At 39.8% G+C, this 27143-nt stretch overlaps 1 protein-coding gene across 4 annotated transcripts in view; it reads left to right on the forward strand.

Annotated features, from left to right (window-relative positions):
* The window catches only part of UBE3D (ubiquitin protein ligase E3D), a 325583-nt gene that overhangs the window by 73004 nt on the left and 225436 nt on the right, over window positions 1-27143 (forward strand). For 3 of the 4 annotated variants that reach the window (XM_027091600.1, XM_027091605.1, XM_027091608.1), the window contains exon 9: window positions 22648-22786. In XM_027091600.1, the coding sequence (XP_026947401.1) occupies window positions 22648-22786 (139 nt within the window). Of the gene's footprint in view, window positions 1-22647; window positions 22787-24567; window positions 25132-27143 lie in introns of those variants that run through there. The other variant, XM_027091595.1, reaches the window with a different exon arrangement.

The raw sequence follows: 27143 nt of genomic DNA on the forward strand, positions 1-27143 counted from the left end.
AAAAAAAAAAAAAAAAAAAAAAAAAAAAAAAATAGTATGGGACTGACCCATGAATGGACAGACCATTGGAATTCAGTAGAAATAGACCTGATCTCATATGGAAATAGAATATATATAATAAAGGTGGCCTCTCAAATCAGGAAATACAGAATTTATAATAATTTGTGTTGGGATAATGGGACAGATACAAGGGAAAAGAGAAAATTTTAATCTTCACCTCCTGCACTATATACATTCCAAATGGATCAGAGGTTTTAAAAAAAATATGAGTGAATTCTTCCATCACCATGGAGTGCGGCAAATTTTTCTATGACTCAAAATCTAGAAGCAATAAGGAGAAAGAATGATGAATTTGATTACATTAACAAAAATAACTTTTGAACAACAAAAGAGCATCGTAAGGTAAAAAAGAATAACTATGAAAACTCTTTGTAAATTAAACCACAGACAAAGGCTAACAACCTTAATGTATGAAAATCTACAGAGAAGAAGGCTAACAACCCTATAGAAAAATGGACTAAAGATATTCACACATATTTCATAGGGACAGAAATGCAAAGATCTCTTAAACATATAAAAAGATGTTCAGTCTCACTCCTGATAAAATAAATGCAAAATAAAACTCCTCTGAGTTTTATTAGATTGGCAAAAATCCAAAAGTTTGGCAACATATTTTCCAGATGAAACTGTGGGGAAATGAGAAATCTCACACAATGCTGGAATGCAAAATGGTACAATCCTGATGCAGGAGAATGTGACAAAATTACAAGTGCATTTCCTTTTTGTTGCAGCAATCCCACTTCTAGAAATTTATTCCAGTGACACATTGGCCAAAAATGAACACAAGACTATTCAATGTAGTACTATTTGTACTGTTAGTAACATGAATGAATGAATGAAAGAAATAAAGAAACAAAGAAACAACCTAAATGCCCATCCATATGTGATGCATTCTTTTTTTAAAAATTTATTTATTTAATTAATTTATTTTTGGCTGCGTTGGGTCTTCGTTGCTGCACGTGGGCTTTCTCTAGTTGTGGCGAGCGGGGGCTACTCTTCGTTGTGGTGCACGGGCTTCTCATTGCAGTGGCTTCTCTTGTTGTGGTGCATGGGCTCTAGGCACGCAGGCTTCCGTAGTTGTGGTGCACAGGCTCAGTAGTTGTGGCTTGCGGGCTCTAGAGAGCAGGCTCAGTAGTTGTGGTGCACGGGCTTAGTTGCTCCGCGGCACGTGGGATCTTCCCGGACCAGGGCTCAAACCGGTGTCCCCTGCATTGGCAGGTGGACTCCTAACCACTGCGCCACCAGGAAAGTCCCTGCATTCTTGCAATTAAGAACCATATGACTGTAAAATGTGAGGAAACTTTTTGGTGAAGAAAAGTATGTACAGTATGCTCTGGTGAAGAAAATTGTATATAGTATTCTATCATTTATTGAAGAATGGTTAGAATATGAATATATTTGCATATATTTTAAAAAGTCAAAGGGTAAAACATAAAAACCTTAAATAACATATAAAAGGAGGAAGAGAAGAGGGTGCGTAGAGTAAGGATAGAAGTTAGAATTTTAAAAATCTACCAGATTTCATAGATTTTGTGCACGTATTTTACATAATTAGAAGACAAAATACAATTTTAAAAAGCCATCCCTAAAAATCCATGGGTGGGGGGGCACCTAAGTGCACATATACTGTTGGTAGCATAAACATATGAAGAGGAAGCACTCCAGTGACTTTAAAATACAGTAAGTGGACTGTACATCTCTCTTGGGATATATTCTCATGACAAAAGAAACTACAAAAACATCTTAAAGCCTTTTCACTGGTCATATTGTTGGTGATCACGTGGCTGATATACTGAGGCTGTTGTTATATGCACTTTAGGATAAGTCAAACCAGTAATTATGTTGGTGTCATGAGAACTGGGATTTTGGGCAAGGGAGAAAGAAGATATACATGCATGCAGGACTGAAGAGGTCAAAAACCTCTGTAGTCCTGCATTTGAAATAATATATTAAAATGAATACATGATTTAGTTATTTATTTAAAAATTTATTTTATGAAGTATAGTTGATTTACAATGTTGTGTTAAAGTGATTCAGTTATATATATATGCAAAGTGATTCAGTTATATATATATATTTTTTTTCATATTTTTTTCCATTGTGGTTTGTTATAGGATATTGAATATAGTTCCCTGTGCTATACAGTAGGACCTTGGTGTTTATCCATTCTATAGAGAATAGTTTGCATCTGCTAATCCCAAACTCCCAATCCATCCCTCCCCCACCTCCCCCTTCCCTTGGCAACTACAAGTCTGTTCTCTATGTCTGTGAGTCTGTTTCTATTTCATGGATAAGTTTATTTGTGTCATGTTTTAGATTGCACATGTAAGTGGTATCCATGATTTAATTTAATCTCAAAAAAAATAACCCTTTTAGCTTTTTTCACTGAAAAGTCTTAAAAATATTGACTAACCTGTGGCAATGCATCCGTCAAACCCAGAGTATTTGATCTCTAAGTACCATTTTGCAATACAAGCAACCAGGACTCCAGCCAGAAGTGATTATTCCAGGTATGTACAGGCAGTGAATGGGAAGAACTTGTAATATCTTGTTCTAACAGAAAAGAAGTTATCAAGTATTATCAGGGCCATGTCAAAAGGACTCAGGAGACAACTTAATTAGGCTTCACTAGCTAAATATGGGTCAATCTGAGTCAATAAAGATAATAGCTTAATAATAAGAATAAAACAATAAATATGTTTAGGTCCATGAGTTCATAATGATACTAAAAAAAAAATCAAAATGAAATTTCATTGGTCATTGCCTTTGGAAGATGCTAATGAACCACCTCATTGCTTTGAAAAGGGGGAAAAAATCTAGCATTTATCCTGCCTTTTCTCTCTGAACTGCACCTCAATGGAACCAAATAGATCATGAGGCAAAGTTTCTTTTTATAGAAGGATTCCAGCCAATAAATGAAAAAGAAATCATAGAATTGGGGTATCACCATTTCCTGACCCATCATGAAATAATGGGACTTGGAAATGGTCATCTATGGATACTAACATCACCAGAAGAAAGGCAGAAAAGGGGAGTTGATTATATGCCTCCTGATAGAAGTATATAACCCTACCTATGAAGTGATCTTCCCCAAAGCATCTAACCTGGTCAATCAAGTCTCTAGATCCAACACTCAGCTTACAAGAAAGTCAGGAGACAGAAACATGTTAAATTATACCATCAGGTTGTAATCAGAAGAATCCCAGCTGGGAAACTCTACAAGGCAAAACAACCTGGTTTCTTTAACAAAAAACTAGCAAAGGAAAAAAAAATAGAGGGGAAAACCTGTTGATTAAAAGGAACATATGACTTATCGAACAGTTGTAATATATGGACTGTATGTTGACCTCAATTTAAACAAACTGAAAAAAGAATCTTAAAATGGTTGAGGAGGGAGACTTCCCTGGAGGTCCAGTGGTTAAGACTTCGCCTTCCAGTGTAGGTTCAATCCCTGGTTGGGGAGCTACGATCCCACGTGCCTCGGGGCCAAAAAACCAAAAACATAAAACAGAAGCAAATTCAATAAAGACTTTAAAAATGGTCCACATCAAAAAACCTTTAAAAAAAATAGTTGAAAAGATGTGAACATTTGATGAGATGGAAAAATTATTGTTAGGTTTTTTCAGGTATGATAATATTATGGTTATGCCAGTATAAAATGAGTTCCTGACTTTTAGCGTACATATTGAAGTATTTACAGATGATATGATAGCGTTTGTAAAATTTGCTTTAAAAAAAATCCAGGAGCTGAAGGTTTGGTGGGGAATATAGCTGAAATAAAATTAGCCATGAATTGGTCATGTTAAAGCTGGCTGATGGGAATATGGGTGTTTATTACACTCTTCTCTGTACTTTTGTATATCTTTTGAATTTTGGGCAAAAAAACGTTTTTTTAAATTTAGGTGAAATGATTTTCATTGAGAAACAGAGGTGGTTTACCATAGGCTTCTGCCTATTCGTTTATCAATCCATCCTTCTAGAAAACAATCATTAATGAAGGAGGTCTTGTTCTTAATGTGGTCTTCCCACAGCAGCACTGGGTAACCTGTACTTGAATTGAGAATCAGCTTGCCATTCTGCAACTAGATCTAGAGTATACACTACTACTTTATTCCCCTTGAAAAATGAGAATAAAATAATGTTTTAAAATATTCTATCATGCCTTAGAAAACCATTAATGGGCCTTACAAAAGAGAGTGAAAAAAGTCTCTTCTCACTTATAAATGGGTATATTCCAAAAGCTTCTTTCTAAGGCAGTTCCTTAGAACTAGAAGTATGTTTCTCACAGAATTAATGTTATAAATATCAGATAGGTTTCCAGTCCAGTCCACAAAAATCTATTAATCCATAATATAGTATAATCTGCAAAACTGACAGAATACTAAGGGTTCAGTACAGGCAAAAATTACATCATTTTTCTAGGAAAACACTTTTTTTTTGTATGAAGTATGTTCATTTACAATATATATTACTTTCAGGTGTACAGCACAGTGATTCAGTATTTTTGTAGCTTGTATTCTGTTATAAGTTATTACAAGATAATGGCTATAATTCCCTGTGCTATACAGTATATCCTTGTTGCTTATCTATTTCATACATAGAAGTTTGCATCTGTTAATCCCATCCCCTAATTTGCCCCTCCCTCTTCCTTTTCCCCTTTGGTAACCACAACAAGTTTGTTTTCTATATCTGTGAGTCTGTTTCTGTTTTGCATATACATTCACCTGTATTATTATTATTATTTTTTTAATTTATTTTTTTGTGGTACGCGGGCCTCTCACTGTTGTGGCCTCTCCGGCTGCGGAGCACAGGCTCCGGACACGCAGGCTCAGCGGCCATGGCTCACGGGCCCAGCCGCTCCGCAGCATGTGGGATCTTCCCGGACCGGGGCACGAACCTGCGTCCCCTACATCGGCAGGTGGACTCTCAACCACTGCGCCACCAGGGAAGCCCCACCTTTATTATTTTTTACATTGCATATATAAATGATATCATACAGTATTTGTGTTTCTCTGTCTCACTTATTTCACTAAGCATAATATTTTCTGGGTCCATCCATGTTGCTTCAAATGGCAGAGTTTCATTCTTTTTTATGGCTGAGTAATATTCCATTACACACACACACACACACACACACACACACACACACACTCACTCACTCACTCACTCACTCACTCACTCACTCACTCCCTGCATCTTCTTTATTCATTTAGCTGTAGATGGGCACTTGGGTTGCTTCCATGTCCTGGCTATTGTGAATAGTGCTGCTATGAACATTGGGGTGCATGTGTCTTTTTGAATTAGTGTTTTTGTTTTTTCTGGATACATACCCAGGAGCAGAATTGCTGGATCATACGGTAATTCTATTTTTAGTTTCTTTTTGAAACCTCCATACTGTTCTCCATAGTGGCTGCACCAAGTTACATTCTCACCAGCAGTGTAGGAGGGCTCCCTTTTCTCCACATCGCCTCCCAACATTTGTTATTTGTAGAGTTTTAGATGATGGCCATTCTGACAGGTGTGAGGTGATATCTCATTGGGTTTTTTTTATAAACATCTTTATTGGAGTATAATTGCTTTACAATGGTGTGTTTCTGCTTTATAACAAAGTGAATCAGTTATACATATGTTCCCATATCTCTTCCCTCTTGCATCTCCCTTCATTGTTGTTTTGATTTGCATTTCTCTAATAATTAGCGATCTTGAGATATTTTCATCTGTATGTCTTTTTTGGAGAATGTCTATTCAAGTCTTCTGCCCATTTTTTGATTGGGTAGTTTGTATTCTTGATATTTAATTGTTAGGGAAATACCTTCTTAATTGAATTCAGAACTCCAAAAGATGAGTGACTTTCCTACATCTTTATAGGACTGAGTCTTGTAATACTCCTGGATCATTTAGTTGCCATATGCTTTGAATTTTGGAAACAAAGAACAATAACATTCACATCACCTGTGACTTGGACCTCTCCCATTCTTAAATTAAATACTTGAAACAGCAGAATTTATCTACATATGAATGATCTTAGTGATAAAAACCTGCCTTTTATGCTTTTTTTCATATATTATCTCATTTGATATTCACAAGAAACCTTTGAGGTTAAAAGGGCCAATATTATTACCCCTATTTTACAGCTGAAAAGACTGAGGCTCAAAAGAGTAATGGAAAACACTTGGGAGTTGGAGGAACTGGAGTTGAGTCCTGCTTCTTCTGTGAGATCATGTGCATGTCATTTAAACTCTTGAACTTCAGCCTGCTTGTCTGTAAAACGAGTGTAATGAAACCCCATTTTCAATGTTATTATGGAGATTAAATGAACTAATATATTGAAAGTGTCTGATAACATAAGAGATACTATGCAAACTTTCATTCTGCACTGAAGACGAAGATCGTGGTAGGGCTATTTTAATAAATGGTCACCAAGCTGAAAAACTAGAATGGTAATGAGACTCATCTATATGATACGAGGAAATGGGGAATGTTTAGCTTAGGGAAAAGTTAGGAGAAAGAGTTAGATGTCAGATATTTTCTGAAGGGCTCCGGTTGTGAAGAGATTTCACTTAAAGAACTTCTTTGCAGTGAGTCTCCCTGTTATTGGAGATATTCAAGCCAAGACCGTATAGTCACATGTTAGGAATATTGCAGGGGGGTTTAATTCCTCTCAGGTTTCTACTCTTGGGGATCTATTGTTGAAATATAACAAACTTTTAGAATTGGGTTAAGATTCCTGATCACTGATTCCAAGGTCTGAGAAGTACTGAGGATGATAGTCCTATAATGGAATAAAAATGGCAGAAAATGATTTTTAAAAATTCATTTAGCAAATATTTATTAAACACTTACCATGTTGCAAGGTGATGTGCTAGGTACGGAGGCATTTTTAAGGAGCCATTTCTGGTGTTTCATTGTTTGAACCTATGAGATTCTGTTCTGTTTCCAACCACTCTCTCACCTTTTAAATGTATCCCGTGTCAGTCTGGATCATTCCAGGTCTGGTAAGAGAGATGATAAAATGTTAACATTGCCCACTACTTATGTTCTTGTTATTCCAACTGATTGAGTTTCCAGTTTTGTTGGAACTTTCCTGCCTAGACTTTAATTCTCCAGGGTGGAGTCAGAATGTGTTGAAATGACCTCCTAAAGAAAAGAAAGGGAAAACAGATCACCTCATACAAAATACGTTTTTGCATCGTAGGCTCTGAGGATAAAGTATGTGGCTAGATGAGTACCGTACCAGAACCTTAATGCTGTTTAAACATACGGATGAGTGCGTTGTGTGTATTTTGTGTATTTTAAAATTGAGATTTTTGTTTGAACAGTGTCTTTCATTTGGTGTATTTCATGGTGACTTATCATAATAGACTGCTTTAAATCGTCTGAAATAGCAAGACATGAATTTCAACAATGACTTCCCCAAGGCTAGAGAAGTCAGCGGGAGCTGAAACCGCTAGGTAGACAGTTTTTTTTTATTTTATTTTATTTTTTAACTCATATTCAAGTGTAAAACTTTTATGAGGCTGCTTTAATGAGGCCCTTTGGGATTTAGAGTTATTTATCTAAGCTCTTACTAAAAATGAAAACTTTTCTATGTTTAGCCCTGGAAAGCAAAACTGATCCTAACAATACCGTAAGCTGGGAGAATGAATCCTGTTCTGCAGACTGACTCAGAAATAAAGTGCAGGAACTTTGGGGCTAGTGTCTTCAGCACTGATGTGATGGGAATGGGACAGTGACAGTAGAGCCAGTATTTCAAAGTCTCCTTTAACTGAAAAAGTTCAGCTCTACTATGCTGGTAATTTAGGGTGTGATATGACTTATTGAAATGGCTTCCAGCCCAAGAGTCCTGTTTCCCAGAGCACTCCAGTGTCTCCATCAGAGTCGAGTTGCCCCAGGACAGTGTCATCTGGTACAAGGTCTGTGAGCCCTTTTCATTTATGGCATCTGCACTTGTTGAAGTCTTTGACTTCTGCCCTTCCATGCTGAGAAGTGGGACATAGGAGAGAGGTTGTTTCTAAGGTTAATGTGCCCAAATCACTCATACGTAACCCAGTGGAAGAGCCGAAGCTGCCGCAGGAAAAACTTTGCAATCGTAAAACTTGCTCAGCTTCTTCGTAGGTATCTTCTGGTTTGATGAGTCTGGGTACTGCAGTGAATCTGTTCTCAGACAGACCCTGGGAGTTCAGATTTTAAAATATCTGTGATGCAGTACAATTATGGGGAATGAGGACATTGTGAGGGGAGAAAGCAAATGTTACAAAACCAGGGGCAAGATCTTTTGCAGACTTTAAGAGCTTATCAGAGTCAATTTAGCTTGGGTGTGTCCAGTCCGGTTGGCAGAAATTTTAAGATGAGAAAGTGGGCAGATAAATGGATGAATCCATGGATAGAAAGGTAGGGTAGAGAGATGGATAGACAGATAAAACTTATTGTTGATAATATGATTGTTGGTGGATAGGTTTCTGTGCTAAAGAATGAGTAAAAAGAATTGGACAAACAGACACATCTGAGTGAGAGCATGGTGACAAATACAGAATTTTGAAGACGTCTATGAACTGACCACAAATGAAAACCTGTAGCCAGTGAGCAATTTTGGATCATCTTTAAGGATCTTTCTTCAACAATTAACCTTAATAGTACTAATGTAAGTCACTGGAAGTAGTATATCACTTAGTGGAATCTGGGAACTTCTGAGTTTCCACCTCTGATTCTGAGACAATAAAGAGAAGAATAAGGGTGTGAAACACACAGATGATATTTCTAAGGAGGGAAGCACAGGACCACCAGCTGGCAATTATGGTGCAGCGTATGGAGGTGACAGAAGGCAAACACCAAGAGAGAGGCTGATGGCAGAAATGTTGGCTGAAGTCCAGAGGTAGAGGCAGTACAAGCATGAAAATTTAAACAGGTCGGGGAAATGTCAAAATGCACTTAAGTTTAGGAACTTCTATTCTGGAAGAATCTCAAAGCAGTTGCAGATGGGAGGAAGACTGTGTGTACACTTGGTTTTAACTCTTCAACTTGAGCAGCTGTGTTAACAGTTGAGTTGCTAGGCACTGTCAGGAATAGACTATTTTAATTTTGGAGAAACCCAACTGTTAAAACAGCTGTTTGGTCTGATTAGACTTAAGCTGGCTCTGCTTAGGTAACACAACCTAGTGGGATCATAGCACCAGGCAGATTGGCTGTTACTGTGATTTTATTGGACATAACAAAAAGACGAACGGATGCTAGGTTGATTGCGAGGTCGGACACTGACTTTCCGAAGAAACCACACTCTCTTGTTTATTTTGGCAAAGTGCAAAAGCAACTATCATGGGCTTTTACCTTCCAAGTTCCAAGTTCATGGAAATTACCTGAAATAATTTTGCCTTATGTTCCTTGGATGCAAGCTTTTTGTTCCTGGCACTTAAAAAAAAAAGTCTCCCTAGTTTTTTCTTTTTTCTTTTTTTTTTTTTTGCAGTACGCAGACCTGTCACTGTTGTGGCCTCTTCCGTTGCGGAGCACAGGCTCTGGACGCGCAGGCTCAGTGGCCACGGCTCACGAGCCCAGCTGCTCCGCGGCATGTGGGACCTTCCCAGACCGGGGCACGAACCCATGTCCCCTGCATCGGCAGGCGGACTCTCAACCACTGCACCACCAGGGAAGCCCTGTCTCCCTAGTTTTATTCACATCTCCTAATAATACATAATATACCTGCTCAAGTCACCTCAAGCAGTCAGTCATTTGTATATTTATTTTGTATTCTTTGTTTTCTAAGCAAAAAATGCTGTTAATAGCAACCAACAAGTTTGTCAATTTGCAGGCAACAGATTTTTAATGTCTAGAGCAACTTGAATGACATCACTGACAGTGATGAAAATCTTGGATTCCAAATTTACCATCTCAAGTACTTTTTTTCATGGAAAAGATGGCTGATAAGGTTAGTTTCAGTAAATTTTTAAGTTAAAGGTTTAAAGTACTTGTAAGATGATTTGGTTGATTTCTTGCATAAAAACTAATTTTACTTTATGTAATGTTAATATATATTTTAAACATTCAAAGATAGGTTTCATTTCATATATTTTCAAAATGAAAATAGCTTGACTTTTTATATGATCACCAAAATAGTCACATTCATTGTAAACATTTGAAACAATACAGGAAAATATAGTATAAGAGAGCAAGCAGAATTCTTATAATTTCAGTCCCCATAGGAAACTGCTATTAACATTTTGGCACTCTTCCTTGTATATACCTCTTTATGTACATTACACAAAAAGATATGGTTAGAAGATTTAGTTTTATATAAATTAATTTAAGCTATATTATTGTTCTTTATTCTTCTTTTGCTTTGTTTTTAACTTGTCAAAATAGTGTGACTATCTTTCCATGTCAGTGTAGATCTGCAGTCATCATTTAGGTCTTCATTTTTGGGGGTTTCATATTTTGAAGTAGTGACTTATTTTTGCTAGTTTCTAAATTTCAATGTTGTAAGTAATTAGAAAGCAGATTTGAAGATGATGCTTGGGATGTTAATAAGAGATAAACTTAGGTATCAAAAGTATACTTTCACTGAAAATATATGTTTCTTTCACTAACTAAAGCAAGTTTACAGGTTTCGAAAGTTTGTATGAATAAGTTAACAAAAAACCCTAAAATAAACAAATGGGACCTAATTAAACTTAAAGGCTTTTGCACAGCAAAGGAAACCATAAACAAAGTGAAAACACAACCCACAGGATAGGAGAAAATATTTGCAAACAAAGTGACTGACAAGGGATTAATCTCCAAAATACACGAATAGCTCATGCAGTTCAATATCAAACAAACAACTCAATCAAACAATGGACAGGGGAAGATGGTGGAAGAGTAAAACGCGGAGATCACCTTCCTCCCCACAGATACACCAGAAATACATCTACACGTGGAACAACTCCTACAGAACACCTACTGAACGCTGGCAGAAGACCTCAGACCTCCCAAAAGGCAAGAAACTCCCCACGTACCTGGGTAGGGCAAAAGAAAAAAGAATAAACAGAGACAAAAGAATAGGGACGGGACCTGCACCAGTGGGAGGGAGCTGTGAAGGAGGAAAGGTTTCCACACGCTAGAAGCCTCTTCGCGGGTGGAGACTGCGGGTGGCGGAGGGGGAAGTTTTGGAGTTGCGGAGGAGAGCGCAGCAACAGGGTGCGGAGGGAAAAGTGGAGAGATTCCCGCACAGAGGATCAGTGCCGACCCGCACTCACCAGCCTGAGAGGCTTGTCTGCTTACCCGCCTGGGTGGGTGGGGCTGGGAGCTGAGGCTCAGGCTTCGGTTGGATCGCAGGGAGAGGACTGGGGTTGGCGGCGTGAACACAGCCTGCAGGGGGTTAGTGCACCATGGCTAGCCAGGAGGGAGTCCGGAGAAAAGTCTGGAACTGAGGAAGAGGCAAGAGACTTTTTCTCCCCTCTTTGTTTCTTGGTGCGCGAGGAGAGGGTGTTAAGAGCGCTGCTTAAAGGAGCTCCAGAAATGGGCGCGAGCCACGGCTAACAGCGCGGACCCCAGAGACGGGCATGAGATGCTAAGGCTGCTGCTGCAGCCACCAGGAAACCTGTGTGCAAGCACAGGTCACTATCCACACCTTCCTTCCGGGGAGCCTGTGCAGCCCGTCACTGCCAGGGTCCCGGGATCCAGGGACAACTTCCCCAGGAGAACGCATGGCGTGCCTCAGGCTGGTGCAACGTCCCACTGGCCTCTGCTGCTGCAGGCTCACCCCGCATCCGCACCTCTCCCTCCCCCCGGCCTGAGTGAGCCAGAGCCCCCGAAGCAGCTGCTCCTTTAACCCCGTCCTGTCTCAGCGAAGAACAGACGCCCTCCGGCGACCTACATGCAGAGGCGGGGCCAAATACAAAGCTGAGCCTTGGGAGCTATGAGAACAAAGAACAGAAAGGGAAATCTCTCCCAGCAGCCTCAGGAGCAGCAGATTAAAGCTCCACAATCAACTTGATGTACTCTGCATCTGTGGAATACATGAATAGACAACGAATCATTCCAAATTCCAATGGAATATTACTCAGCCATAAAAAGAAACGTAATTGAGCTATTTGTAATGAGGTGGATAGACCTAGAGTCTGTCATACAGAGTGAAGTAAGTCAGAAAGAGAAAGACAAATACCGTATGCTAACACATATATATGGAATTTAAGAAAAAAATATGTCATGAAGAACCTAGTGGTAAGACAGTAGTAAAGACACAGATCTACTAGAGAATGGACTTGAGGATATGGGGAAGAGGAAGGGGAAGGTGTGACAAAGTGAAAGAGTGGCATGGACATATATACACTACCAAACGTAAAATAGATAGCTAGTGGGAAGTAGCCGCATAGCACAGGGAGATCAGCTCCGTGCTTTGTGACCACCTAGAGGGGTGGGATAGGGAGGGTGGGAGGGAGGGAGACGTAAGAGGAAAGAGATATGGGAACATATGTATATGTATAACTGATTCACTTTGTTATAAAGCTGAAACTAACACACCATTGTAAAGCAATTATACTCCAATAAAGTTGTAAAAAAAAAAAATGAGCAGAAGATCTAAATAGACATTTCTCCAGAGAAGACATATAGGTGGCCAAGAGGCATATGAAAAGATGCTCAACATCACTAATTATTAGAGAAATGCAAATCAAAACTACAGTGAGGTATCACTTCACCCCGGTCTGAATGACCATCATCAAAAAGTCTACAAACAATAAATGCCAGAGACTGTGTGGAGAAAAGGGAACCCTCCTGCACTGTTGGTGGGAATATAAATTGGTGCAGCCACTATGGAGAACAGTATGGAGGTTTCCAAAAAAAACTAAAAATAGAATTACTGTATGATCCAGCAATTCTGCTCCTGGGTATGTATCCAGAAAAAACAAAAACACTAATTCAAAAAGACACATGCACCCCAATGTAATAACAGCACTATTTACAATAGCCAGGACATGGAAGCAACCTAAATGTCCATTGACAGAGGAGTGGATAAAGAAGATGTGGTGCATATATACAATAGAATATTACTCAGCCATTGAAAAGAATGAAATAATGCCATTTGCAGCAACATGGATGGACTTAGAGATTATCATACTAAGTGAAGTAAGACAGAGAAGAGACAAATATCATATGATATCACTTATATGTGGAATCTAAAAAGATGATACAAATGAACTTATTTACAAAACAGAAACGGACTCACAGAAAATATGTAGAAAACAAACTTATGGTTACCAAAGGAGAAAGGTTGTGGGGAGGGATAAATAGGAGTTTGCGTTTAACATATACACACTACTATATACAAAATAGACAATCAACAACTGTATAGCACAGGGAACTCTACTCAGTATTCTGTAATAACCTAAATGGGAAAAGAATCTTAAAAAGAATGAATGTAAGTATATGCATAACTGAGCCACTTTGCTGTACACCTGAAACTAATACAACATTGTAAATCAGCTATACCCCAATATAAAATAAAAAGTAAGTAAAAAGTAATAATAATTTAACAAAAAAACTTTGGTTATAAATGAAATATTTTTGTTATTTTAAAGTAAAGTATTAAACAAAAGCTTTTCTGGTTGGACCATCAAGAAGCATTGTGTTGCTATCTTCCTATTTCTTAGGCTACAAAATGCAAGCTTTCCTCATTTTAACCTTCACAGATAATTTCTTATTATAGTATAAATTTGTTCATAGGATGGCAACATTTTTCTATTCACATTGTGTTGTATTGCTGTTAAAAAAAAAAAAAAAAGACAAGTTAGCTTTTGTAGCTCCCCTAATGTCAGTAAATTCAGGTGCTTAACTGCCTTTCATCAGCTCCTGAGAATAACTGGAAAACCTTTCTAGAATACTGATTTCTTGAGTATCCCATATTTAATACCCCATTCCCACCCCCAGTTACACACACATTTATGCAGGGATGATTACCCACATTTTCAGTGTCTTTTTCATACTTTGGTCCCAGATATTGAAAATAGCCTCTCCAAAATGAACAGAATGTAAAATAGTGAAAGCCAGTTATCAGAGATAGCTCATTTGAAGCGTATGGTGGCAAGGAAAGGGAAACTATATATTTAATAATTAAAAAAAAATTGTGGCCTTTGGGGGTTTCAGTGAAATTGCTCTCAGGTTCCAAAAGCTTTCATTTAACAAGATTTCTTTCTGCCTTGGAAAAATTTAGTCAAACATTTCCCTCTTTGACTCGAGGTGCTCACCTAGGGGATACTTCTTAATCCATAAAACCTTTGAATAGAACTTTGGAGTATACTTGCCAGTTTCCATAATCACATCTCTTTAGGGTCCGCTAATGGGTAAATGATAGATATAAAATTTAGGAGACTCTGTGGCCTGACCTGGTAGATCTTATGGTTTATATTCATTTTATTAAGGTACAGAAGAGTCAAATTGTTACGGGGGAATTGAATTTAAGTTGGTAGAAGTGAATTTTCTCTATGCAAGATAACTTGGAAATTGATTCTCTGACCTTACCTGAAATGGGTGTGGCCATCTGGGCTTTCACGTTACCAGAGTTACTTTGACGTGTGTAAGTTAGTGATCTTGGCATTTGGATTCTCATCTCTCCTCATAGAGGGACAGAATTTTTAGTCATCAGGATGTATCTTCTGATGAATCAGAGAGAGCCACTTGTGATGTAGGGTCATGCAGTCCAGTTACTAATAGCTGGGATACCAAGATTGGCCAGGCCTGATTCATCTAAATGAGTTACACCATGGCCAGCTGCCCTCTCGTGAAGGAAGAGTGTCTGGATTTTCAAGAGAAGGCCATCTGAGAGTGGACTTAGGGAGAGTTATAAAGAGTAGCCAGGGATGCTGAAGATGATGGTATTCAGTAAAGGCAGGGGAGAGGAGGGGTGGATGGCGCAAACCACCAGGAAACACCCCTTCTGAAGCCACGGGCTGATACAGCTCCGATAGATCATCTCTCTCTTCTCTGCTGAGACCAAATGTGTTTTCACTGAACATCTCAACACGGTCACTGCCAACCGATTTGAATTGAGAAATGAAGATAACCTGTTTGTTATACCAGGTCTAGGAAATATACCAGGTCTAGGAAATAATAAAAGAAGAAGTCTTAATCCATTGCTTTGTACTTCATGCATCATAAGCACTTTTCCATCCACATTGGCAAAGGACTTAAACTGTGGGACAGAGTAGGTAGTGTTGATCAATGGACGTGTTGGCTGCGGTGGCACCTGATGGGACAGGGAAGCTAGGGAGCCCCAGTGTGAGGTTTATTTATGAGAATGTCATCAGAGTGGACCTAATTTATTACATCCCAACCTCATACATTGACTTCAGTTACTCAGGAAAGTGGTTAAAGGATTGGAAATGCATTTCTCAGTCTCCTTTTCAACTAACTTCCTCTGGTAATGGATTGAGATACAAATGTGAGCCAGGAGACTTTCTCTTTAAAATGCTTCAAAAATTTTTTCTAACTGGTTATACTTACTAAAATATGCTAATACAAATACAATGATGTATAATTAGTTGGAACTTTTAAAATACGTTATCAAATATGGTAAATTAGAAATCAGATTTTGACCTAAAAAACAGTGGTTCTTATGCTGAGGTCCATGAATCTTAAAAACATGCTAAGTGAAAGAAGCCAGGAAAAATAAGTTCATATATTGTATGATTCCATATATATATGAAAGGAGGGCATGAATGGGCTTGGGGAATTCGGTGGTCTGAGAAAATCAAAATTCTGTGCAAAATTTTCTTTGTATAAATAAACGAGGGCTTTCTTGGTGGTGCAGTAGTTGAGAGTCTGCCTGCCGATGCAGGGGACACGGGTTCGTGCCCCAGTCCGGGAAGATCCCACGTGCTGCGCAGCGGCTGGGCCCATGAGCCATGGCCGCTGAGCCTGCGCGTCTGGAGCCTGTGCTCCGCAGCGGGAGAGGCCACAACAGAGAGAGGCCTGCGTACCGCAAAAAATAAAAATAAAAAATAAAAAAAACACCGTTGTAGGGAGAGACTTCATAGTTTTAATCATATTATCACAGAAACCTGTGACGTTCAAATGGTTTGGAAATCGCTACTTGAAAGCCTTTTAAAAAATGAATTTGCATCCTTTGTCCTCTTTTTATAAATATGCAGTAGTTCTTTCTATCACAATGGTTTCTGCCCTCTGCCTGTGATTTTTAAAGATTTTTTGTTTATTAACAATACCATTAAAAAAAATAAAGCCCTTATGACTTATGAGTTTGTTGTAGTTTCTTAGATTTTTCTGGAAAGTTTCTTTTTTATAGATTTGTTTTTTACACTTATGCCATTAACACATCTTGACTTTAATTTTGAATATGGTATAAGTTTTTAAATTTATTTTCTTCCAAATATCCTTTTGTATACTTGACATTTTCTACAGTTTCAAAAAATCTGAAGGACTAACTGGCGTCTTTAGATGGACTTCTTTAAATTATGACATCTCTAATGATATTACTTCTAATTATGAAGTTTCTGGCAGGCATGTTCGTAGGGTCAGTTCTCTTCTTTAGTGATAAGGATAACGCCAGTCCGATGTTCTCAACAACTGGTATCTTGCAATATTACAGTCATTTACAAAAAGCAAAATCTCTTATTGTTTTTTGGCATGAATTAATACACTTAATTTTGAGATTGCCTTGTTGGTATCTTATTTAAGCAGAACCATTTTCCCCGTGCTTTCTGATACATGGGAGAGAGAAAGAAGTTTATATCTCTCTCTTGATAAGCTTATAGGTCTTAGGAGCAAAGTTTGAAAGCCATAGCTTTCAGGAATTGTGTACCAAAATCTCTTCTCTCAAGAGCCCTTTAATTCAAAGAGAGTTGAAGGACTGTTTTGACATTTGTGATTTAAAAAGCTCACTTTTTTCCTGTGATTTTCAAAGAAAACACTGTAATTTCAAAGAAATACTGTTCATCACTTAATGGACCTTATTTTGAAATTTATAAGCAGTAGTTGGTATCTGCATTTTTCAAGTTCTATTTTTACGAATTAGTAGTTTTAAAATATTTAAATATGATGGAGTTAATACAGCTTATCATAACAGATATGCCAGTACATTTAGTTGTTGCAGAATTTTGTGTTGTTGACAATATAAGAATTTAAAATTTTTTGACTCTTTTTCCAAATTATGTGTTAAATGGTTGTATGTTTTTAATGATTCTAGCACTAAGTTTTGGTCATTTGCCTGATTTGGTATTTTGACAGCTTACATTAATGACATTATCATTGTTAAAGCTTTGAAACTGAATTTTAAGAATCTACAGGTATAAACAATATTATATTTCAACATCATTAATAAAGGCTGTTTGCCTTTTTAGGTCTTTCTAGGACTGAAGTGTCTAATTCAACTACTAAAATTTGAGAAACTTGAGATTTAAGTTAAATATTTTCAAGTTGAGCTCTTTTATACCGTATTACAGTGTGTTGGACTCTTTTGATATAATTGTAATTTTTGGCAGAGGTGTTATATGATCTCTATTTGTCATTTTTGCCTTTGTTACATTAAATGACCTCTATGTTTCCTAGAAGACTGTATCACCTTTCTATTTTCTCAGGTTCTTTTCTTAATATTGATGGGTGTTTGATTCATTCTCAGTTTCACTATTTTTGTTAGAAGTGATGGAAAATGACTTTTTTTCTCCTTCTCATTGCCTCTTTAAAAATAGATAGGCCATAGCTGCTTCTCTAGGGAATTTTGTCAAGGCAGAAGTTTAGAAATAAAGATGGTGTGTCCTCTGCTCACATTTGGTCTTTTAGACTAAGGTCACCTGGCTGACAGCTCTGGTCTCCTAGGAAGGCTTTTCCTCTCCCAGTGCTTTAAAAATCACAGAAATAGGTTTCACTTGATATTTAGTTCATTATTCTGTTTGAAGTATCTTGTTGATTTTATAGGTCGAATGTGATTTAGGTCTATGATGTCTTTGTAGGAAATAACAGAAATAATCCAGATTCTGGATGATTAGAATCCTGTTTCTTAAAACGTTTATATCATTAACAGAAATTTGTATTGATATTTGAGCTATGGGTGGATAGTCTCAAGTATCAGGTCTGGCTTAAACAACACATGCCCTAAATAATACATAATGAGTTTGGTACTTATATTAAGATAAACTGAATTTTCTCCCTCTTTCCTTCCTGTTCTCATTTCTTTATTCCTTAATTAGAAAACAAAAATTTAAAACATTAACTGAAGTTTTGGGGAAAACCTACCCATAGCTGTAACTTTCCAAAACAGCTATTTTCATTTTTCATGTATTACTTTCTCATTTTCTCTACAGATATGGATGTTTCATGTGATTAAAGTAATGTTTTATGCAATTAAAATTGTAAAGAAAATTTATAAGTCTTAACACTAAAAAAATACGTCCTGGGCAAATGAAATGTGTACTGAGAAAAAAAAAAAAGGATGGGATGAATATTAGGATTTGAGAGCCATATTAGGTCCAGCTGGATTATCTGATGTCAAAAATAAGGCTGTTCAGGGCTTCCCTGGTGGTACAGTGGTTGAGAGTCCACCTGCCGATGCGGGCGACACGGGTTCGTGCCCCGGTCCGGGAAGATCCCACATGCCGCGGAGCGGCTGGGCCCATGAGCCATGGCCTCTGAGCCTGCGCGTCTGGAGCCTGTACTCCGCAACGGGAGAGGCCACAACAGTGAGAGGCCCGCGTACCGCAAAAAAATAAATAAATAAAAAATAAAAAAAAAAGGCTGTTCAAAGTATTAAAAAATGACATGTTCTGAGATATCTAAAATTTATCCCAAAGAGGACTCAGGAGATAGGATTTAGATCAGAGTAACTAAAATTTTCTTCTCTCATTGCAAAACTTGATAAATATCAGATATATCTGCTTTCAAACTCTAATAATAAAATTTATGTAAAGCAAAAAAATAAATAAAATTTATCCCATTATTTGCCCTTGGGCTTCTCTATTTTTTTGGATAAAATTTATTAAAAAATATCTGCTGTGCTTTTGCTCTGTTTATGATATAGCAAGAAAAGAATGAGATTTAGGTGGAGAGGAACATGCTTGAGTTTCTTCTCCATCACTTACTCTGTGATCAGTACAACATTCTTCACCTTTCTGAGCTTCAATAGAGATAAAAATTATTAAATCACAGAATACTTTAAGATTGGATTGAAAATGCTAGTTTTGGATTTACATGCCATACACATACTTATAGTTACAGAGAAACATGACTAATTAACATGTATAACTAATAATTGTATTTTTTCTTTGTGACTATGGTTATCATTTGTGGAATGAATGTCCTTTTTATGTAAATGTTGGTGGTTTGATACATTGGTTAGGTTATGTATAAACTCCAAGATCTTATGAGGAAACTTGGCTTATCCAAGATCACTTGCTGGTGAGTGACAAGGCAGTGCTAATGTATTTTATTTTCTATTTGAGTGTCCTTTTTGATAGGTCATACCGTAGCCACTTAGCAGCATGGTGATACCTTTAAACAGCATTTAAACATTCCTTTGTCTGCACCACAGATCACATCAACATCATAACATTAACTTGTTTCTGATTATAAAAAATAACACTTGGAAAATAAGAAAGAATAAAATGTAAGAAACAGGTTATTATATTCCTCTCGTGGAAATAACCGTTTATATTTGTATTGCCTCCTAATTTTTTTTCTCACTGTAGAACTATTTTCGCTTACTGTGACATAGGTGTATTTCCCCATGTCCATCTTACCACCTTTCTTATTCAAGTTTTAGAATATATATGTAATAAAGTAGCAGCTTAGAAAGGATAAAATAATTTCCTACAGAAAAATGAAGATACTCTTAACTCTGTCTTTTACGAGCTAAAGAGTTAAACTGCAGAAGAAACAGGCATTGGCAGATTCCTTTACTAAGGTCCTACCTGTGGTTTGTTTGGAGAGGATAATGCTACTTACGACATCTTCAGAGATCAGTGTGGTACGATGGGGAGAGAGCAAGGCTTTGAATTCGGGCTCGCTTGAGTGAATCCTGGCCCCATCATCCACCAGCTGCACGATGCTGGACCATCACTTAAACTCTCTGGCCTCTGGTTTCCTCAACTTTAAAATGGGACGAACATGCCTGCCTTTCAGGGCTGCCGTAGGATTAGACACAGCAACCGTCAATAGAGTGCCTGGCCCGCCGTCTGGATGGGTAGGCACAGGTGAGATGATAGTCAGAAGCAACCTAAGGCCTAAGACTTGTCAAATTTAAGCATTCAATATGGAGAGCATGTTATAGCCATAAGCCAAGATATAACTCTGTTCTGAAACGATTTATTTGTATAATTCACCATTTTCTCTTTCTCTTGCAAATATGATTACTGCCAAAAGAGGAGAAGAAAATGATGAAAAGTGAAAGTGGCTTCAGTCGATCTCTGATTGGCAGGACCCTTCGCTATGAGCTGCAGCAGCCCCGGTCCAGGTTGTGGTGTTCCCTTCGTCTTGGGGGACACCCTTGCTGACGGTCTGCAGCATGATGAGCCAGGGTTAGGTTTGGGGGTTTCACAGATGAGTCCTCAACGGACATTCACGCTCCAGGCCTCCTCTTGTTGAGGCAAGAGATCCAATTCAGAAAAATCAAATACCTTTTCAAGACACTGAAAATAATTTCAGAATGAAAATAGCTTTAGTCAGCCCTATTGTGGGTGATAGGGCAGGCGGTATCAATTCTGAAAACTTAAGTTGTTGATTAAACATACAGTAAAAGTGAAAAATCACTATTGCTTTTAGCCACTAAAAAAGTCAATACCTGGGTGTATCTGAGGAACAACACCACCAACCTTATCTTTATTTCCACACTAGCTGTAGAGTTAGAGGAATCCACAGACCATGGTTGCTCATGTCTCATCTAGGATGAGTCAGAGATGTAGACACAGCCCAGATAAGAATACAAGGAGGGTGGTGGTTAAGGATTGTAATAGCTACAAGTACGGTATTAAGCAAGTAGTTAATTCTCATAAGGGAAACTGGAGGATGTCTCTAAGAACTGTGACCTAAGTGGTTCTTGCAGGATGAACAGAAGTTCACCAGTAAGGATAACAGCCTTCTAGGCCCAGAAGACTGTATGAGCAACACACAGCATGTGTAGTATATTGCAGTTCAGGGAATGGAAAGTAACCATGTGGTTGTGGGTCCTAAGGAAGGGGGAGGGGGGGATGAGCTTGAAGCCACCGCGCTAGTGCGACACTTGACTTTTACCAAAGACAGCAAGATTTTTACTTTCATGCCAGTGAAATGTTGGGAATGTTATATAGTTGGTAAAAGCAGAAAGAATAACTTAGCCAATCAATAGGAAAGAGTAATTTTTTAAAACATAGAAAAAGCACTCAACTGTGCACCTGCTGAAATAGACCATTTTTTAGGAAAGTGGACAGTGTCCTATCTCAGTCCAGCTAGTAGGCAAATGCTGCAGAGTTAACTCCCCAGCACACGTCAGAGATGTATCAGCCTAAGTAACCTGGTGGACCACACAGCTAAAGCATCTGCTATGGCTCGTCATAGAAAGTGTTAAATCCCTTATGCCCTCAACCACTGATGCTCTCTCAACTTGGCAGAAGTCACCACTGGTTCGGTTAAAGGTACCTTTACAGAGAGAGGTTTAAGGAAAGGCAAACGTGTATTTTTAAGAGGAAATATATATTTAAAATACACATATATTACTCTTTCAAAATTAGGACAGTGATAAGAAACACTTTGGTAGGGGCACAGGCAGGAAGTACTCAAGTAAATAGAGTTGATAGCATAAGACCCGTGCTCTTCTCAGTACGTTGTATTCCCAATGCTTTCCTGATTTTCCCTTTACTTTAAGCACTAGATGGGAAGTCAGGAAACCAGGATTCAGAGCCAGCCACAGCGTCTTCTAAACATCTGCCTCATCTCAGACAGGTCTCTTTACTTTTCTAGCCCTCCGTTCCCTCTCCCCTCCCTGGTGAGAGGATTTTCGAGTAGGTCCCACAGGAAGTAGCAGAGCTGCTTCACGGGCCTCTCTGGAAGATGACGGGGTCTTCCGCCAACCCTTCCCTTCCAGGAGAGCAGCTTCACTCTTGTTTGTATTATGAACAGGGGCTTTTATAAGAATTATTGATAAAAGGATTCTATCACTTTTTAAAAGTCTGGGAAAAAAAAAACAGAACCAGGTATTTCATGGGACATATCCAAGTCAGAAAGAATTTCCACATCTGGAGAATGGGGTAACAGTAGTTCCATTTCATAGCTATCTGGGGGTTGAACAAGATTACTACATGTGGAACAGGGTGTAGAACAAAGGAAGCGTTTGATGTATTAGCTATTAACCCCCCACCCCAATAGGTCCCTCACAAATGAGACTGCATTTCATACAACTCTTAAACTTTGAGTATGAGCTGTTGACCTGAAAAAATTGCCTAATCCGTCTGTTTTCTATCAAAAACACTCTAAAAATGTCTTGTACATGTTCTCTGTGAATTTTTAGTATAACCACTTTATTTCTATTTCTTGTACATCGCCCTTTCTCTCCCACAACCAAAAGTTTTCTCCTTACATCAGATTTTTGAAATACGTCTGACCGGATGCAATGATGAAGTTGCACATATTGGTGTGTTTCAGGCTCGCCAGCTCGTGGGAAAGTGACGTCAGTGTCCACTGCCTCACCCTGCCCTCTGCAACCTGCTTGGAGCTGCTGTTGATATTGTCAAGGAGCAATGCCACGTTGCCTCCCTCCCTCCGCTGCATGAATTCTTTCCAGGTAAGGCATGGCTCCTTTACCACAGCGTGATTTCTCAGTTTGACTTGGTATCGTTTTTTAAGGACCCTGTCTTTCACAGGCGCTAGCCCACGGAAACCCACATTTTCACAGGATAGTAATAATGAGCACAACGCGTGTATTGCCTTGTTCTGTCTCTTTCTAAATGGAGCCTCAGAACTGATTAGATAATTGTCTAGTAGTGGCCGAACCCATGTCTCTCTAACCTGGGGTTTGTTCTCGTCATCTCCGTCTTTCCTGCCTCTGAGAGAAGAGGCGGGAACGTTCGGCAAAGACACTTGTGAATGCCACTTCCCTTTTCCCAGCTTTGCCCTAGAACAAGGATTTTCGGCCAGCATTAGTATCTTTGCTGCTTTTAGCTTGCAGTCAGATTGCCAAATGGAGGTTTAACAGTGGCTGCATCCTCCCCCCACTCTCGGCACCTTTTCCCTCTCTCCCCACTCACATCCTCCCCCCACGCTCAGCACCTTTTCCCTCTCTCCCCACTCCCTCCCTTCTCTGGGTATTTATCTGTGCTCCTGGTCAGAGCAGTACAGAACAGAATAACACATGTGGACTGACCAGCAGGAAGACACCTTCCCTGGTAGGCAGCTAGCTAGTTGTCACCCAGGCGGCATATGAGAATTCACATGTTGGCTGGTCGCTTCACTTGTGACCATATAGCTACTGAATGTTATTGAACTTATCTGTGACTCTCAGCATTGGAAAAGTATTCCCAAGCCCTCTGAGCCTGTTGAGCAGGCCACGTGCATTGCTGAAAAATGACTGAACGTGGGTGGCTTGTTTCCACTTCTGAAGGGTTGCTGATGTGTCCTGAGATAGCTTCAGAATTGGTGGGTATTGCTTGGTGCATCTCTGTGGTAAAACAAGACGTGGATTTTCCTATGAAATATAGCTCAGGGATTTGGTAAAAAGAATAATAATAATAACTGCTCCATAATAATTTGCGTCCATATCCTCCTGGTACTCTGTTACATTGATTGTCTCTGTGATTTTCTTCCTGATACACACATTTCGGACTTTGGCTGTGTGATACCTGTTTGAATTGATCATTACTCGATGATCAGCTTGAAGGTCCTAGATTCAAGGACCAGAGAGAACACCTTCCTATTTTGTAGGAGAGGAAACTGAGACCCAGAGAGTTGGAGTCAGTTGGCCAGGGAGTAGCCAGCATGTTAGAGACAGAGCTGGACTCGCCAGGCTTACGCTGGGTAACAGCTTCTGCTACCCAAATTCAGTGCTCGCCGAAGCCCCAGGAGGTGGACGGGGTGTGAGTGGTCACATCTGCCTTGGAAGGTCCACAACACCCCCTTATTATGTGATTATTGTAATTATTTGTCGACTGCCCTGAACTGGAACTGATTTAAAATTCTGTGTATCAATCCATATTCTTCTAAGTTTTGCTCTTTGGATTGAACATTGAATAACACAAAAGTTCACCCACAAACTTTTATGGGAGATGCGAGAAACTTAACAGTGGGGGAGAGAGGCTGGAAGACAATTATTTTTTATTTCACTCCCGTCTACACTGTTGGAAGTTTTTATATGATGGATGAGTGAAGAGCAAAAGAGATGACTCGGACTTGGAGGATTTTACAGCCTACTGGGGGAGACAGAACTGTCATCCATGGGTGATATAAATCTAGAATCATTTTATTACAAGGTAGCCTCCGCGCAAGTCTTAAAGAGATTAAAGGTAAAAGAGTAATCTAGGTCGGGCGTGGGGGATTTGAGAGGAGGCCCAATCTGTATTTCTTCTCCAGGAGACGGAGGAAAAGCAGCCCCTTCAAGGCGCTCACCTCGAGCACACATACACACACAGGTCCGAAAGCCTGGCCCGCCCTGCGTGCCATCCGTGTTCGCTCCCGGCACCTGTCATCACAGGGGCTCTCACCATCAGGATCATTGCTGACTGTCCCTCTCTATTAGTGACTGTGCTTCTGCTTTCAGTACATTTGCTGAACATGATTGTCAGGGGCACACACACTTTTCCCAGTTTCAAAGGTACAGAGAAACTGGGCACGGGTTCACAAACAATGTCTGCTAAAGAGATCTTGTCCCTGCCGTTACCCCTGGAAAGATGCATTCTTATCAAGGACACACCAGGAATTGACTTCCCCACGCAGGCCTTCACTCCAAGATAAAGGATCAGTGAACAGGGGAGGATGTCTGTCAGGATTAGAAAGAGATGCTCTGCTTTGTCATCTTCGGAACACCTACCTCATCAGTTATTACAATGGCAAGGAACTGGGCTGCTAATGTTGCCCGTGTTGGGGATTTATTTCTTCGAGTGGAAACTCACTTTAGTGCGCGTTTTTTTTTTTTTTTTTTTTTTTTTAACAAAAAGCTGTGTTGGGGCTTCCCTGGTGGCGCAGTGGTTGACAGTCCGCCTGCCGATGCGGGGGACACGGGTTCGTGCCCCGGTCCGGGAGGATCCCACATGCCGCGGAGCGGCTGGGCCCGTGGGCCATGGCCGCTGAGCCTGCGCGTCCGGAGCCTGTGCTCCGCAACAGGAGAGGCCGCAACAGTGAGAGGCCCGCGTACCGCAAAAAAAAACCAAAGAAAAAAACCCATAGAGATAAAAGAGCTGTGTTGGCAAGAGCTGTAATATAGTAGAATGACACTTGTTAAAGATACCATCTTTACATTTCCAGTTTTCTAACTTTGCAGGGCGAGTCAGTTACTGTGAGCAATGCTGCTTTTTCTGTAAAAATGTTATTTCAGGTTTCTGAGGCTTCAGACAGCACTACTGCCTGAGCTTTTATCACTGCCAAATCCCAGAAGGAAGGGTTTATCTTATTAGTTAGAGCCATTAACGTATATGAAATTCTAACTTCTTAAATTATAGTGCAACATTTCTCCCAGGCCAACGGGGATATCGTTGGGTGGTTTTTTTTATACTTTTCACTTCAGCTCTGGTCCAGTCCCTTAATATCCCTGGTATGATTCTGAGCAAACAATGTAGGATTTGGTTGAGAATCACATACCATAGTTGTTGCAGCCCCAAGAAGGATGGACTTACCACGTCACTCCCCGCTTACGGTCCTTCTGTGACTTCCTATTGCAGTGAGAACAAAATCCAGACTCCTTCTCCGGACCCACAAAGCCCAGCAGTATCTGTCCCTACCTCCCTCTCTGGCCTAATTCCCTGCTCGCTCCGTCTCACTCACTCTGTTCCAGTCACACTGGCCTTACTTCCTGCTCCCTCTCGTGGGCTGGTCCTGGCTGCAGGGTCTGTGCACTGCTGGTTCTCTGCTTCCAGGAGAATACTCTGGACCAGAGCTTTGCATGGCTGGGTCCTCTTGTCTTTCAGGTCTCAGCTCAGGTGTCCCTTCCCCTAAGAAGCCTAATCTCACACCCACCCCCTGTCCCTTACTAAATTACCCGCTCCCTGTCACCATTATTCTATAATCTCACCTCGTTTTATTTTCTTCATGGCTCTTTTCACTATTTACAGTGCTTTTTCTTTTTTTTTTTTTTTGTTTGTCTTTTTTCCTGTACAAAAATGTGTGTTGAATGAGAACAGGGAGAATGTCTATTTTTGCTCAGGGTTGCATCAACAGAACTTAGGACAGTGCTCGGCTGTAGGAAGCATTTAATAAATATTGGCTGGCTGGCTGGCTGGAGATGGGTGGACGGACGCACCAGTAAAATGCAAACTGGCATGGCCATTTGACATTCTAGAGAATTCCAAAGGACTGAGCTAGGGAGAAGCAGAGGCATGGGCAGTACACCCTCAGGGGCAGAAGCAGCACCTTTTTCCCTGCCGGGACAGGGTGGACTCCAAGGGTAAGGTCCAGATTTGAGAGATGTCAATAAGACTGAGCATAGATGGGTGTCTGAAATGACAGCCTGGAGCTCTGTACAAATGAGAAAGACTCGAAGAAGGGGTCGACCTTGGAAGGAGCCGGCGAGATCCAGGATAAGCAGAATGACCAGTAGACAGGTCCAGGCTCCCTCTGAGCCCTGGAGACCACAGGAGGGGAAACCGGAGTGATGCTTTGGTGCCAGAAACTGAGGCAGAGGGGACTGGGGGTGTCGACGGCTCCTTTGGAGGGGGCAGGCGGCAGCTGCTGCCACTGTAACTGCTGCCAGTTTGATTCCCCTCTGAGAGCTTCAGAGCTCTGGGGGGAGGTGGCAGAAGGCAGTTTCCATATCCATCTTGGTGAACCGCATCCAGCTTTTTAACCCGAAGTCCTGCAATGGCAACTTTAAATCTGAACAAGGTCTCTGGAAGGTAGAACCTTAGAGCACCCAGGTTGGATCCAGGACTGGGTCGGGGCGGCTGGGTTTAATGGTTCTATGCCTCTTTCTTAGAACCTTGGACTATTGTAGCTGG

Source organism: Aethalodelphis obliquidens, unplaced genomic scaffold (genome assembly GCF_003676395.1).
Source record: "Aethalodelphis obliquidens isolate GAN/ISIS:26980383/991018 unplaced genomic scaffold, ASM367639v1 scaffold3, whole genome shotgun sequence".
Taxonomy (NCBI): domain Eukaryota; kingdom Metazoa; phylum Chordata; class Mammalia; order Artiodactyla; family Delphinidae; genus Aethalodelphis; species Aethalodelphis obliquidens.